The following is a 12,581-nucleotide window of genomic DNA, read 5'->3' as shown; positions in this document are numbered from 1 at the left end:
CCGTAAGTGTGATCTTGAGGTGTAAAACAACATAAAAAATAAAAGTGTGTGTGTATATATATATATTTCATGACCATTTACGTTGGTAGATTCTCACTGAAGGCATCAAAACTATGAATGAACACATGTGGAGTTATGTACTTAACAAAAAGTGGAGACCTGGACTCCACAGTCACCGGACCTGAACCCAATCCAGATGGTTTGGGGTGAGCTGGACCCCAACAAGTGCTAAACACCTCTGGGAACTCCTTCACGACTGTTGGAAACCCATTTCAGGTGACGACCTCTTGAAGCTCATCGAGAGAATGCCAAGAGGGTGCAAAGCAGTAACCAGAGCAAAGAAACTAGAATATAAAACATGTTTTCAGATATTTCACCTTTTGTGTTAAGTACATAACTCCACATGCGTTCATTCGTAGTTTTGATGCCTTCAGTGAGAAACTACCAACGTAAATGGTCATGGAAATAAAGAAAACACATTGAATGAGAAGGTGGGTCCAAACTTTTCTAATGACTGCCACGACGTTACTTTTTGTGGCTGTTGGACTTGCATGAAGTGAACTGATTGTGTCCATTTGCCAGGCTCTGGGAACATTTTCCCCTTCATTACTGTCCATTCCAGCCCCCCCCTCTCAGCATCAATGGCTGTTTGTTCCCAGCTATCAGGCAGGTTTTTCAGGAAGTTTTAGGTTCACTTCAGACTTCTTATTTTAAACACAATACGTTTTTTTTTTATTATTATTAATACACTTCCCACTTCTAAAGCACGATTGAGTTCGTGACCCTCGCCTGCTTTTAAATGCTGGTGTACGCGGACTGTCGTCATTATCTGATTGTAAATCTTATTGTTGACATTCGTGTAAATATGTCCCAATGTCGTGATCTGTTGTGGTGTTATAGCGCATCCTTGTGGCAGGAGATGGGAACTGCCTACAATCGCCCTCACTAGGAGACACTAGGAGCGAGACACTAGGAGTCCATCTTTACGTTTCTTGTGCCAGAAAATAAGATCCTGTATGGCAAGTTTTATGTTTAGCTGATAAAGACATAACTGTGCAGCATGAACATAAAACAAATACAATAAGGCTATTAAATAAAGCTATATAAGCCATATCAGCTCTCAACCACAATGCTACATAGGACAGAACACCAATACACTCCTGCACTTTTCAAACATCCTCTGGACTCACATTTGCACATCTACTCGTTATATATAAATTATGTTTACATTTATTTAAATTTCTTCTCTTTTGCATGTATTCTCTTTTGTAATTTTCAGGTTAACAGCAGAGGCAAAAGCATTTCACTGCATGTATTTGACTGTATATGACCGAATTGGAATTTGAATAAATACTAAATCTTACACATACTATATGTATACTATATTTTATATTAATGAAATCAAATAATTTAAGCCCCAATGAAGATTTTTGCTGGTCTCGTCCACTAAAAGGTTTCATTGTGCCTCAGAATTTGAAACCCATTTTGTGGACTTTTAGTGCTCGAAGAAGAGGAGACCATGTTGGAGACAGAGAAGCCTCCTCCGTGTTTATCCTTTACTGTACCCCGTTCAACCAATACTGGGCATCCTTTACTGTGAAGTGATTGTCACATGTGATACACGGTGCACACAGTGAAATTTGTCCCCTGCATTTAACCCATCACCCTGAGTCACCATGACAGGCGCCCGGGGATCAGTGTGTGGGGACCAGTGGCCCCTTGGCGCATCGGGATTCGAACCGGCAACCTTCTGATTACGGGGCCGCTTCCTTAACCGCTAGGCCACCACTGCCCACTGTACCCCGTTCAATGCTGGCTTTTACTAACCACCGTGCGTCCACTCTCAGATCGAGTCTGGTTCGGCATCCGAAGAAATTCCTTAACATGATCTTACACGCTTCTGCGACGGAGAGCGCTGTGCATTTCCGGCAAATTTCTGGGTGGGTGGTAGTAGCCTAGTGGGTAACACACTCGCCTAGGAAGCAGAAGACCCAGGTTCGAATCCCGCTTACTACCATTGTGTCCCTGAGCAAGACACTTAACCCTAAGTTGCTCCAGGGGGGGACTGTCCCTGGATAAGGGCGTCTGATAAATGCTGTAAATGTAAATGTGTGTTGTGTACCGGCAACAAGTCCTGCACATGGCGATTCCGTTTTACACGCATCGTGCAATCTTAACTAGAATTGAGGATTTCTTCCGGGAAAAAAGTTAGAATTGCGAGACGACTGTTGAGAGTCTTGTTCAGCGGGATCGGGATGGATCCGCGGGCTCCAGGCCCCCCAGGGATTTTGCGTGTGTGCCATTAAGGACTCAAATTACAGTAAAATGGCGACAGGAGGATTGCGATCTCATGAAAAACCGCGTCCACGCAGCCCATCTCCGATGCAACCGACAGAGGGAGAGAGAGGAAGAGAGAAAAGAGGGAGAGGGAGAGAGAGAGAGAGAGAGAGGAGCGAGGAGAGAGAGGAGGAGATGAGAAAAGAGAGTATATAGTGTAGTGAGAGAGAGATAGAGGAAGAGAGAAACAGAGATAGATAGGTATAGATAAAGATAGTCCTTTAGAGAGAAAAGATATATAGTGTTTGTTTATGTTTCTCTATGCTCTCTGGAGAGAGGAAGAGAGAAAAGAGAGAGAGCGCGCGCGCAGAGCGAGAGAGAGGGCGAGAAAGAAACTTTTTTTTTTAAGTGCGCACTGGGCATGCGCGTCAGGACGCGCAGGCATTTAAAGCCCACGGCGCTGCGACGCGTTCGTCGTTCCCCGGGCCACGACGATGACCTGGCTGCTGACTACGGCCGCGGCCGGACTCGTGGCGCTGCTGGCCCTCCAGCGGCTGCTCTGGCCGCACTTCTGGCAGGACCTGGGCCACTGCCTGGCCCTGCGGAGGGTCGGGGCGGCGGCGCGGCGGCGGATGCGGAGCGGGGTCCTCACCTACCTGGACTGCTTCGCCGCGCGGGCGAGGAGGAGTGCGGAGAAGCCCTTCATCCTGTTCGAGGGCCAGGTCCTGACCTACCGGGACGTCGACGAAAGGAGCAACCGAGTGGCGAGGGTCTTTCGGGGCGAGCGGGGGCTGAAGCGCGGCGACGTGGTCGCGCTGCTGATGAGCAACGAGCCCGACTTCGTGTGCGTCTGGTTCGGCCTGAGCAAGCTGGGCTGCGAGGTGGCCTTCCTCAACTTCAACATCAAGGCCAAGTCCCTCCTGCACTGCTTCCGGAGCTGCGGGGCGAGGACCCTGGTCGTGGGCTCAGGTAGGGACGGTCCCACGGTGGCAGCTGTCAGTCAACCCCACGGTGCTTCAGCGTGGCCTGGAGACCTGAATATGTCCAGGAGTCGGAGGAAGTGTGTGTGTATGTGTGTGTGTGTGTGGGGGGGGGGGGTGAACATTATTATCCGGCGTATTCTATCACCTGAATATGTCCAGGAGTTGGAGGAAGTGTGTGTGTGTGGGGGGGCGGGGGGGGGGGGGGGGGGGGGGGGGGCGAACATGCAACTATGGTGAAGATTATTATCCGGCGTATTCTATCACTTTACTATGCCCAGAGTTGTGAAAGTGAAAATGTCATTGTGATACACAGCATGGCACACGTTGACACACATGGAGTTGTCACTGTGTGTGTGTGTGTGTGTGTGTGGGGGGGGATTTACGCAACGTTTACGGATGACCAGGCCTGGCGCAGGACAGCTGCCAGCGCGCTCCACCAAACCACAGCAAAACCAGTGTAATTCGAATCCTAAAGCAGCAGCGGGCCGGGACGTTTAGTCAACTTTGTGTGCCCGGGAAACTCATAAAACACACACACACATCGAACAAGCATCAGCCTGCTCATTAGATGCTCATTCGTTTGCTTCGGACCTGTGGCTTACTGCCCATGTTCTTTCAGTAACATAGCTCTCATCAAGTTTCTCATCTGTCTCTTTAACCCAGATCTGGTCAGTTCCCGAGAGGAAGAGCTCCTTTGCCTGAAGGAAGATGGTGTGGACTTGTGGGTTGTGGACAAGAGCTCCTCCCTCGCATACGTCAGCCCGTTACTGGAAAAGGTGGACCAGACCTCCGGTGAGGGGCTTCCAGCTGAAGACTTGCCCCGGGCCAACCTCATGTCCAATTTCCTCTTCATCTTCACATCAGGGACAACAGGTAACGATGGATGAACTCTACTCACGTCTACTTAGCTTGAATTAGGAGGAGGTTGAGCCACCCATGCACTTTACAAAACATGCATAACAGTTGTATATTTAACAAAAAGTATCTGTATATTTATCAAGATCTATTGTTGTGCTCATTAAAAGGGTGGTAGTAACACACACGCCCATGAACCAGAAGACCCAGGTTCAAATCCCACTTACTACCATTGTGTCCCTGAGCAAGACGCTTAACCCTGAGTTGCTCCAGGGGGGGACTGTCCCTGTAACATATTGTACATGTTGTAAGTCGCTCTGGATAAGGGTGTCTGATAAATGCTGTAAATTTAAAATGTAAATGTCACTCATTTCAGTAGGTGTTTAAAAAGAACCGAATATAGAAAAAGTCATTATTAGTGGCATGTACATGTGAAAAAACACACAAATGTTCATCACAACGTAGGCCAAATAAATTTTTAAAAAATTTAATTCATAGTCTTTGTAAAAAAAAATCATCACAAAATAACAGGCAAATCAAATCAATCCCACAGCGATGTAAATTGTACAACGTCTGAAAAAAAAATCCAGTCCACTTCTTTATTTTCTTCTTTGTTTTCGATGAACAGCAGGTACCCAAAAACCACAGCGGCGTTTGTAACGTGGGATCTGATCCGGTGGGATCTGTTCGCTGTGTGTTTTTCAGGGCTTCCTAAAGCCGCTCGCCTGAGTCACCTGAAGGCCGTGATGTGCATGAGCTTCTTACGCTTGTGTGGAGCCACCTCCGGTGACAACATCTACGTCCCCCTGCCCCTCTACCACATGTCCGCCTCTCTCCTGGGCATCGGGGGCTGCATCGAGCTGGGTAAGGAATGCCGCTGGAGAGGGTCCAGAGAGCGCGCTGTGTGTTTGTAAAGGAGGTTGCCCCGAGCTCCTCTTCACAGTGGCTTGGCCGCACTTCCGAAACCTCAGACCAGTGGGAGACAAATTACAGGAGCACCTGCAGGATCCCAAAATACTTTATTTTATTCCAGAACTCACGAAATCTCACCATTTCCAACCAGCCACCACAATAAATATGCTCTTGGTCAGCTGAGAGAAAAGGCAACTGGGCGTGGACACCAGTGCGTATTTTTAGTGCAGGCTAGGAGAAAAGATGTGATTTGTGCAAGTTGCACACAATTCAAGGAAGTGCCAGTATTCACTTACTCCCTTAGCGCTGTGGACATGTGTAAGCATGAACCAAGCTTGAAGAACAGCATTTTACTTCAGATATCATTTAGTTCAGAACTAATGGTTTTGAAAACAACGGCAGGTTTTGAATTTTTGAATTTTTTTTTTCTGCTTGAAGGGGCCACATGTGTTTTGAAAAGGAAATTCTCAGCGAGTCAGTTTTGGAAGGACTGCCAGAAGTACAATGTCACAGTATTCCAGTACGTTGGAGAGCTCTGTCGCTACCTGATCAACCAGCCTAAGGTAAAGGAGACCCGCATCTGTGAACATAGATGAACCAGTTTATTTTTTTGCATTACAAAAATTTAAATTCATAATAAATAGAAACATGAAGTGCTTATAACATTGTATTCAAAATGTACAATTTTAGAAATGTTTGATTCCCCCATGTATGCATGTAGAAATACAGAATATTTACAGAACACACTGAATTAGTTGACCATGTTTCAGCCATTGTAATGGAGCCTCGTCTTGCCTAATGGAATTCTAAATTCTGGTGAAGCACATTTATCCATGGGTGTAATTCTGACTAATGACTGTGCTAATGTAATATATTGTAATTGTAATTGTATTAATCTACCACCCTCTGTGACATGTTCACCTCTTTTGAGGTGATAATGTGGTTTCAATTACGTCTTAATCCCTTCCAGGCTGTGGAGGAGGCATCACACAGCGTTCGGATAGCAGCAGGGAGTGGCCTGAGAGCGGATGTCTGGAGGGATTTTGCTAAACGGTTCGGGAAGATCCAAATTCGAGAGGCCTATGGCCTAACTGAGGCCAGCATTGGCTTCCTCAACTACACCAGAGAAATTGGGCCCATTGGTCGGGGGGGCTACTTCAACAAGGTGGGTCTTTAACAATAACCATTGTCTCTTCACCAAAGTGCTGTCCAGACATATTAATAATACACATAATAAAAACAATGGGTGAGGACAATAGATAGCAACAGTAAAAATAGTAAAAACAAGAAATAAAAAGTAAAAAGTTAAAACCAGTAAGAAGAAAAAATAAATAAATGTAGTCTGGCCATTTTGCCCTTTAAAGACAAAATAAAAAATTGGAACAAAATTCTATTATGTCGTCAGTGCAGGGACTCTGCACTGACTATCTCTGTTCTTTGTATTCGTTAAAACCCCTGCTGCTGCATTTTGGACTCATCGTAGGTGGGCAAAAAGCATGAATGACTTTTTCTAGATTTGTGAAGTGAGATTTGCAACATCGGGTTTTCTAAAAGCAGAGATAGGAGCGATCTGTTATAAAACAGAAGTCGAAATTGTGGATGGCCCAAAAAGAAGACCTCAATCTTATTAACATTAAGCTGCAGGACACTGCTTGCCATCCAGCATTTGATATAATGAAATGTGGTTTATAAATTTGTTCTTCCAGCGTAGCATGCCCTTTGAGATCTTGAAGTGTGATCTACAGTCATGTGAACCAGTTCGCACAGAGTCGGGACAATGTTTAAAAGTAAATAAAGGTAAGAGAAATTCTATTTAGCATGATTACTCCAATGCAATTGTCTTTATTGAACAATGTTGAACCAAGTAGCCCAGTAAGCAGTTTGAGGATTGATTGGGGATTGGAGTTACTTTTTAAACCATGGTTGATTACAAAAGGAAGTGTAGCTTTTTGACCCCTTAACCCATTGACAGGTCCAGGCAGTTGCTGTGTTATTAAAAAGTAGTTACTGAATAATTAAGAGGAGTTGTCTATAGTGCTGGTACCTTTTAAGGGGTTTAACAAAACAAAGAGATGTCATTATGTTTGTCAAGGGCCAGTTGTTGGCCGGGTAGCTGGGCCATCCATTAATCTATCCGTCCATTCATTGTAAACCTTGTGAACAAGTGAAGGTTTTATGCTATGATATTATATAAATGTACTGTTCCTACATAAAACTAGGACCCACAGAGAGGACATTTTTATTACAAGTGCTTTAAAATGTTCATCATTGAAATCCCTTGTTTGGTTCACTAGGACCCGATCTGTAGATACCGTTCAAATAACAACACAGACACCAACCGTTTTTTTTTGTTTAGTTTTTTTTAACATATACAGTGTGTGTAAGAGCTCTTCTTAGTCCAAATAACCGGAAGGTTTTTAGTTTAGGGTTGAAGATCTTTAGTGACTCTAGTTCATTCCCCAACCTAGTAGCCAAGACAGCTGGTAGCATGGTGGTAGTAGCCTAGTGGGTAACACACTCGCCTATGAACCAGAAGACCCAGGTTCAAATCTCACTTATTGTGTCCCTGAGCAAGACACTTAACCCTAAGTTGCTCCAGGGGGGGGGGACTGTCCCCTGTAACTACTGATTGTAAGTCGCTCTGGATAAGGGTGTCTGGTAAATGCTATAAATGTAAATGAGCTAGATGAATGCTTTCCTAGAACCTGGAGAGATGGTGGTACCAGTCATGCTGGAGGATCAGAGAGATCGAGATGCAGAGGAGGAGTAATGACAGATCTCAGGAAGATTGACATAATGAGAGAGATTGGAAATGTGATATTTAATAACTGGATGCAAATTTGTGCATATTGTAATTTTTCTAAATGTGTCCTTGATCTCTGATGTTTTGAGGTGAAACGGGTCTGCTGGTTGCCCCTGTGTCTGCTATGAACCCTTTCCTGGGGTATGCCGGAAACAAGGAAATGTCGGACAAGAAGCTGCTGCGGGATGTCTTCAGAAAAGGGGACATTTACTTCAACACTGGCGACCTGATGCTGCAAGACCATAGGGACTTTGTTTACTTCCGTGATCGGATTGGAGACACATTCAGGTGACTCATGCAATTATGTTTTTGGAACAATTCTAGACTACTGATTACATTATGTTTGCATTATCAAAGAGTATTATGTGATAAATTAGTTATATTTATAGATATAAATATAGTGTCGTATTGTGGTTTATATCCTATAATTTGTATATTGTCTTTTAACAGTCCATAAATTGCCTTGATGTGACAAATACCTTCTGGTACCCCCGCTCTACATGACCAGAGTGGCCTTCCATGACCCTTCCATTGTTTTCCCTGTCTCTGGCCTTCAGTCAAGAGATTGATGTTCTCTGCCATTTGTAACAGCCCGGGACATTCCAGACACAGCCATTTCACTGAGAGTGAAGAAAGAGGGGAATAATGCCCATTTTCCCTTTATCTGCTGTGGATTTGGCATGTTGGCTGATGTCATAATCCACAGGGATTGGGGCCAAGAAACAAGGCCATTGCAACCATTCATAAAACAAACCTATGGGAGTGATGCAGGACCTCTTTCCGGTCCCCAGCAAAATAATGAGGGGACTCTTGTCTGATGTGAGCAAAGAACTTAAATTAAAAGCAGTGCCATCCTTATTGAGCCATGAACAAAGGCTACCCGCCTCCTTTGTTATTGAATGAGGCTGTACTGGAAGCAGTTACCATGACGATTAGCGGAACAATAGTTTCATTAGCAGGGCCTGCCATCAGGTCAAAAGCTTGCAGCTAGATGAGGAATCTGAAAGAGCAGGGTCACAATTGCAACCATTTGTCTTCTGGTTTGGCTCATGGATGCAGTTTGCAGTATGACACAAAAATGAATGGTTCCCAACATTGCAGCATGGAGTGCTGTTGTGGTAAATAGTTCAGTACTGGAATGTAAAGGGGGCACAGAATACAGCTCTCCAGAGTGTTGTTACTCATGCATATTACAGTATTAATATGCCACATATTTGTTTTTGAAATCACATGACCTTGCTTCATGCAGTTTTATGTGCTCATCCCAGAATAGTGTTGCCATCTAGTGTTACATCAAAGACCAGTTAACTTTGGAAGTTTTTATGGACAATATTCTGACATTTGTTTTCAACGGCAAATGATTCATGATTTTCTTCTAGTTCTGACCACAGCCACATAAATGTTGGATCGATTTATTCATGTCAGAAGACCATCTTTGCAAATTTGTCTGCAGGTGGAAAGGAGAAAATGTAGCGACCACCGAGGTATCTGAGATTCTGGGAAGTCTGGATTTCCTGCAGGATGTGAATGTCTATGGTGTTTCTGTGCCAGGTGACAAAATAATTTTTTCAATTTTGTTTTGTTGTTCTTGTGCATTAAAGTGTGTTACTGGTTTGAGTAAAATTAGTCTTATCAATAAATGCCGTCTGTAAATGTATCGTTGTGCCTATCCCCCCTAAACAGGGTACGAGGGAAGGGCCGGAATGGCAGCTATTGTCCTAAAACCGGAACACAGTCTGGATGGTCAAAGGCTTCATGGCCATTTGGTCCAAAATCTTCCAGCATACGCCTGGCCTTGGTTTCTGAGAGTGCAGGTTTTTGGAACATTCCAACATTTTCTCACAAGAATATATAATTTATTAAAAATGCTTACTTCTGTATCACAGTTTTACATCCTGCTTTATTTTGTGTTTAATTTTAATTGATACGTTGCACAATGAAACCACATATATTGTGACATAAAACTCACAGACACACTGGTAGTAGCCTAGTGGGTGAGACACTCCAACTTACTACCACTGTGTCCCTGAGTAAGACACTTTTCCCTGAATTGCTCCACGGGGACTGTCCCTTTAACCACTGATTGTAAGGCTGAGAAATGTGTAAATGTAATAAGTTTGTTCTATAAGTAGTAAACGTGGTGTAAATGTATGTGTTAGCACATTAGTTACCTGTCTTTACAGGAATTGAGCTGATTGAGGCTACAATGGTCTTGCTTATAACCTTCATAATGTTTTTCCATGTTCTTCCTAGACCTCCTTAGATTTGACTGAGACTTTTAAACAACAGAAAGGGAAGCTGGTTGAAGAAGGATTCAGCCCTGAAGCCGTCCAAGAACCTCTTTACTTTCTGGATGTTTCACAGAAAGACTACATCCCTCTCACTCAGACTGTATACGAAGACATCATTTCTGGCAAGATACGCCTCTAACAGCACATCCAAGTAGATGTCCTTCAGCCTGGGAATATTCATTCTATTTTATCGATTATGCATTCTAAAAAAATAATAATTGTTATGTCATGCACATGGGCATCACCCCTAAGGGCTCATTTTCAATTATTGTAAAATACATGTGTCATTATTCAACTGAAGCCAGTCAGTTCTAATATACAAACAATGCCAGCATACTACTCAGTTAAATACATTTTATTAAATATGTAATATATTGAACTTCAGCTAAACTACCTGAATTACACATAATGTCTAGACTTTTGTTACAATTAATTTTTATGATAATTGTTTGTACAGTACTTTATACTTTTATAAAGCTGTTTACATTTGTTATTTAAATTGATGCATTCACACATCACGTGGGAAGTTTAACTGTTTCATTCAAATTCCCGGAAAAAATTGTCTTTCAGTGGTGGTTCTATTACGGCCCCAGGCAGCGGGTCACTCCAACCCGCGTTCATCACAATTGTGTTACAATGAGCAGCTCTCAGGGCTCCCAGTGAGTTGCCTTGCCTATGCATGTGCTGTGCACAGGTAAAAACTCTTTTAATGCAAACAAAGCAGTTTCAAGGTTTCTCAGTCTCAAGGCTAGCATGTCTATTAAAATCACCCTCCCAAATGCTGCCAGTTTTGACTTTCTTGAAAATGACCTTTAATATGCTAAACGTTTTTAACTTAAGAATATCTGTGACTTTTCTGTTAATGGCTTGCCATAAAAAGTAGTGTCAAATATTTTTGTGACCTAATATTTACAGTTCTTCTACAACACATTTATTAGATTTAGTAGTACAGCCTGAACTTGTCTAATATATATTTTGACTCCTGCTGTAGCTTTGTAAACTGGTTACAAAAATGTAGCAACAATAAAAATTGATCCAGCATATTTAATTTGTAGTTGATTGCAATTTTTGTTTCATTTCAAAACGATTGATTTGTCATTGTAATACACAGAACACCACACAACGAAATGTGTTCTCTGCATTTAACCCATCACCATTTTGTGAATAGTGGGCCAACATGGCGAGACAAGGGGACTTCACTTACACCTTGACTGTTTGGGATTTGAACCCTTTCATTACAAATCCGCTTGCTTAGCCACAAGGCCACCACTTTCTCATTTAACATTCCCATTAAAGCAAGGCAAAAAAATAATAATTTTGCCTGAAAAGGCTACTGAAAATAAGGAGCCATAGGGTTATGTATGTCATGTGACAGTCATGACCTGAGCCAAATTCCACTAGAATCTGGTTTTTGTAAACTGGTTTTACCTTTGTTGAAGGATCATGCATTAATTACTGAAATTCTGCATCCCTTTGTGAACCTTTAAGAACCTTTCTGCTTCTTTTATAAAGAAACACTTTTCCTTAGTCTTTTACATGTTAGTAAGAATTGTGTTTTTATACTGTTTTTAACATTTCAAAATGTGTCAAAGTAGTGACAGCAATGATTCTGATTGGATATGTGAGGGTATCATGGAAACTACGCAAACAGTACTCTGTTTGTTCTCAGCACATGTAAAAAACAATTAAATATATGGTCTGTGGCAAGTTGGAACATTATAGAGTTATCTAGACTCAACCAATTGGAAGTTGGTTGCAATGCAACTGTTGTTCGTATCCACTAGAGGGCAGGATATCATCTGCATTCATTGTCTTGGATGGCAGCCCAATAAGTTTTTGCCTGTTATCACATTGCCACGACACAAATTAACTAATAGTTCTTAAAGTTCCTAATAATTCTTAAAGTTCTTACTAATTAGCAAATTGCCTTCTCTTGCTAGTTGTGTGAGGTCCAGGGTACAGACCTGGAACTCAAGCCTCGGACAATCTGTCCTCCTCATTATTTTAAACCAGGGGTCACCAACCCTGGTCCAGGAGGGCACCAGTCCTGCAAAGTTTAGATCTTGTTAGACCAAAAGGGGCAGCTCTAGCCTGTTTGGTGCCCTGGATGAACACCCCCTCTGCTGCAATTGTCAGGATTGCCTGCAGCTGGCCTCCACACCTGACTTTAATCCTGACGCCCCATAAATGCCGGAAGTTTCCGCCCGTTCGGGGTCGCTGGCATTTTCGTGGACTCTCTGCACGAACTTGACCTGGTTTAGTTTCATGTGTTTTTGAGTTCTGGCAATCGCCACACGCCTACGGGTTAGTTTATGTTCTTTATTTAAGTTAAATTCGTTTTCGGCCACCGCGCCAGTCTTTATTTGTATTTCTTTGTTTATTGTTAATAAAACCCCGTTCCCAACATGTCAGACCTCTGCGCTTCCTTCCCCCGTAAGTCCGTAGTCGTGACAGAATGCC

At 43.1% G+C, this 12,581-nt stretch overlaps 1 protein-coding gene across 2 annotated transcripts; it reads left to right on the top strand.

Annotated features, from left to right (window-relative positions):
* Window positions 1-2,710: 2,710 nt before the first annotated feature.
* Window positions 2,711-11,155, top strand: LOC114785418 (long-chain fatty acid transport protein 6). 2 transcript variants are annotated; one of them, XR_003749059.1, is made up of 11 exons: window positions 2,711-3,246; window positions 3,924-4,133; window positions 4,821-4,979; window positions 5,466-5,590; window positions 5,998-6,192; window positions 6,734-6,824; window positions 7,920-8,118; window positions 9,284-9,381; window positions 9,514-9,644; window positions 10,084-10,321; window positions 10,356-11,155. XR_003749059.1 is itself a non-coding variant. In XM_028971668.1 (10 exons), the coding sequence occupies exons 1-10, from the start codon at window positions 2,772-2,774 to the stop codon at window positions 10,258-10,260; spliced, it is 1,860 nt and encodes a 619-aa protein (XP_028827501.1). In that variant the 5' UTR covers window positions 2,711-2,771; the 3' UTR covers window positions 10,261-11,155. The 2 variants fall into 2 exon arrangements, 1 of the variants encoding a protein (XP_028827501.1); XM_028971668.1 differs by having other exon boundaries at window positions 10,084-11,155.
* Window positions 11,156-12,581: the final 1,426 nt, after the last annotated feature.

The sequence above is a fragment of the Denticeps clupeoides genome, chromosome 3 (assembly GCF_900700375.1).
Source record: "Denticeps clupeoides chromosome 3, fDenClu1.1, whole genome shotgun sequence".
NCBI classification, from domain to species: domain Eukaryota; kingdom Metazoa; phylum Chordata; class Actinopteri; order Clupeiformes; family Denticipitidae; genus Denticeps; species Denticeps clupeoides.
Note: the sequence above shows the minus strand (reverse complement) of the source record. Positions and strands in the feature narration are given on the sequence as shown.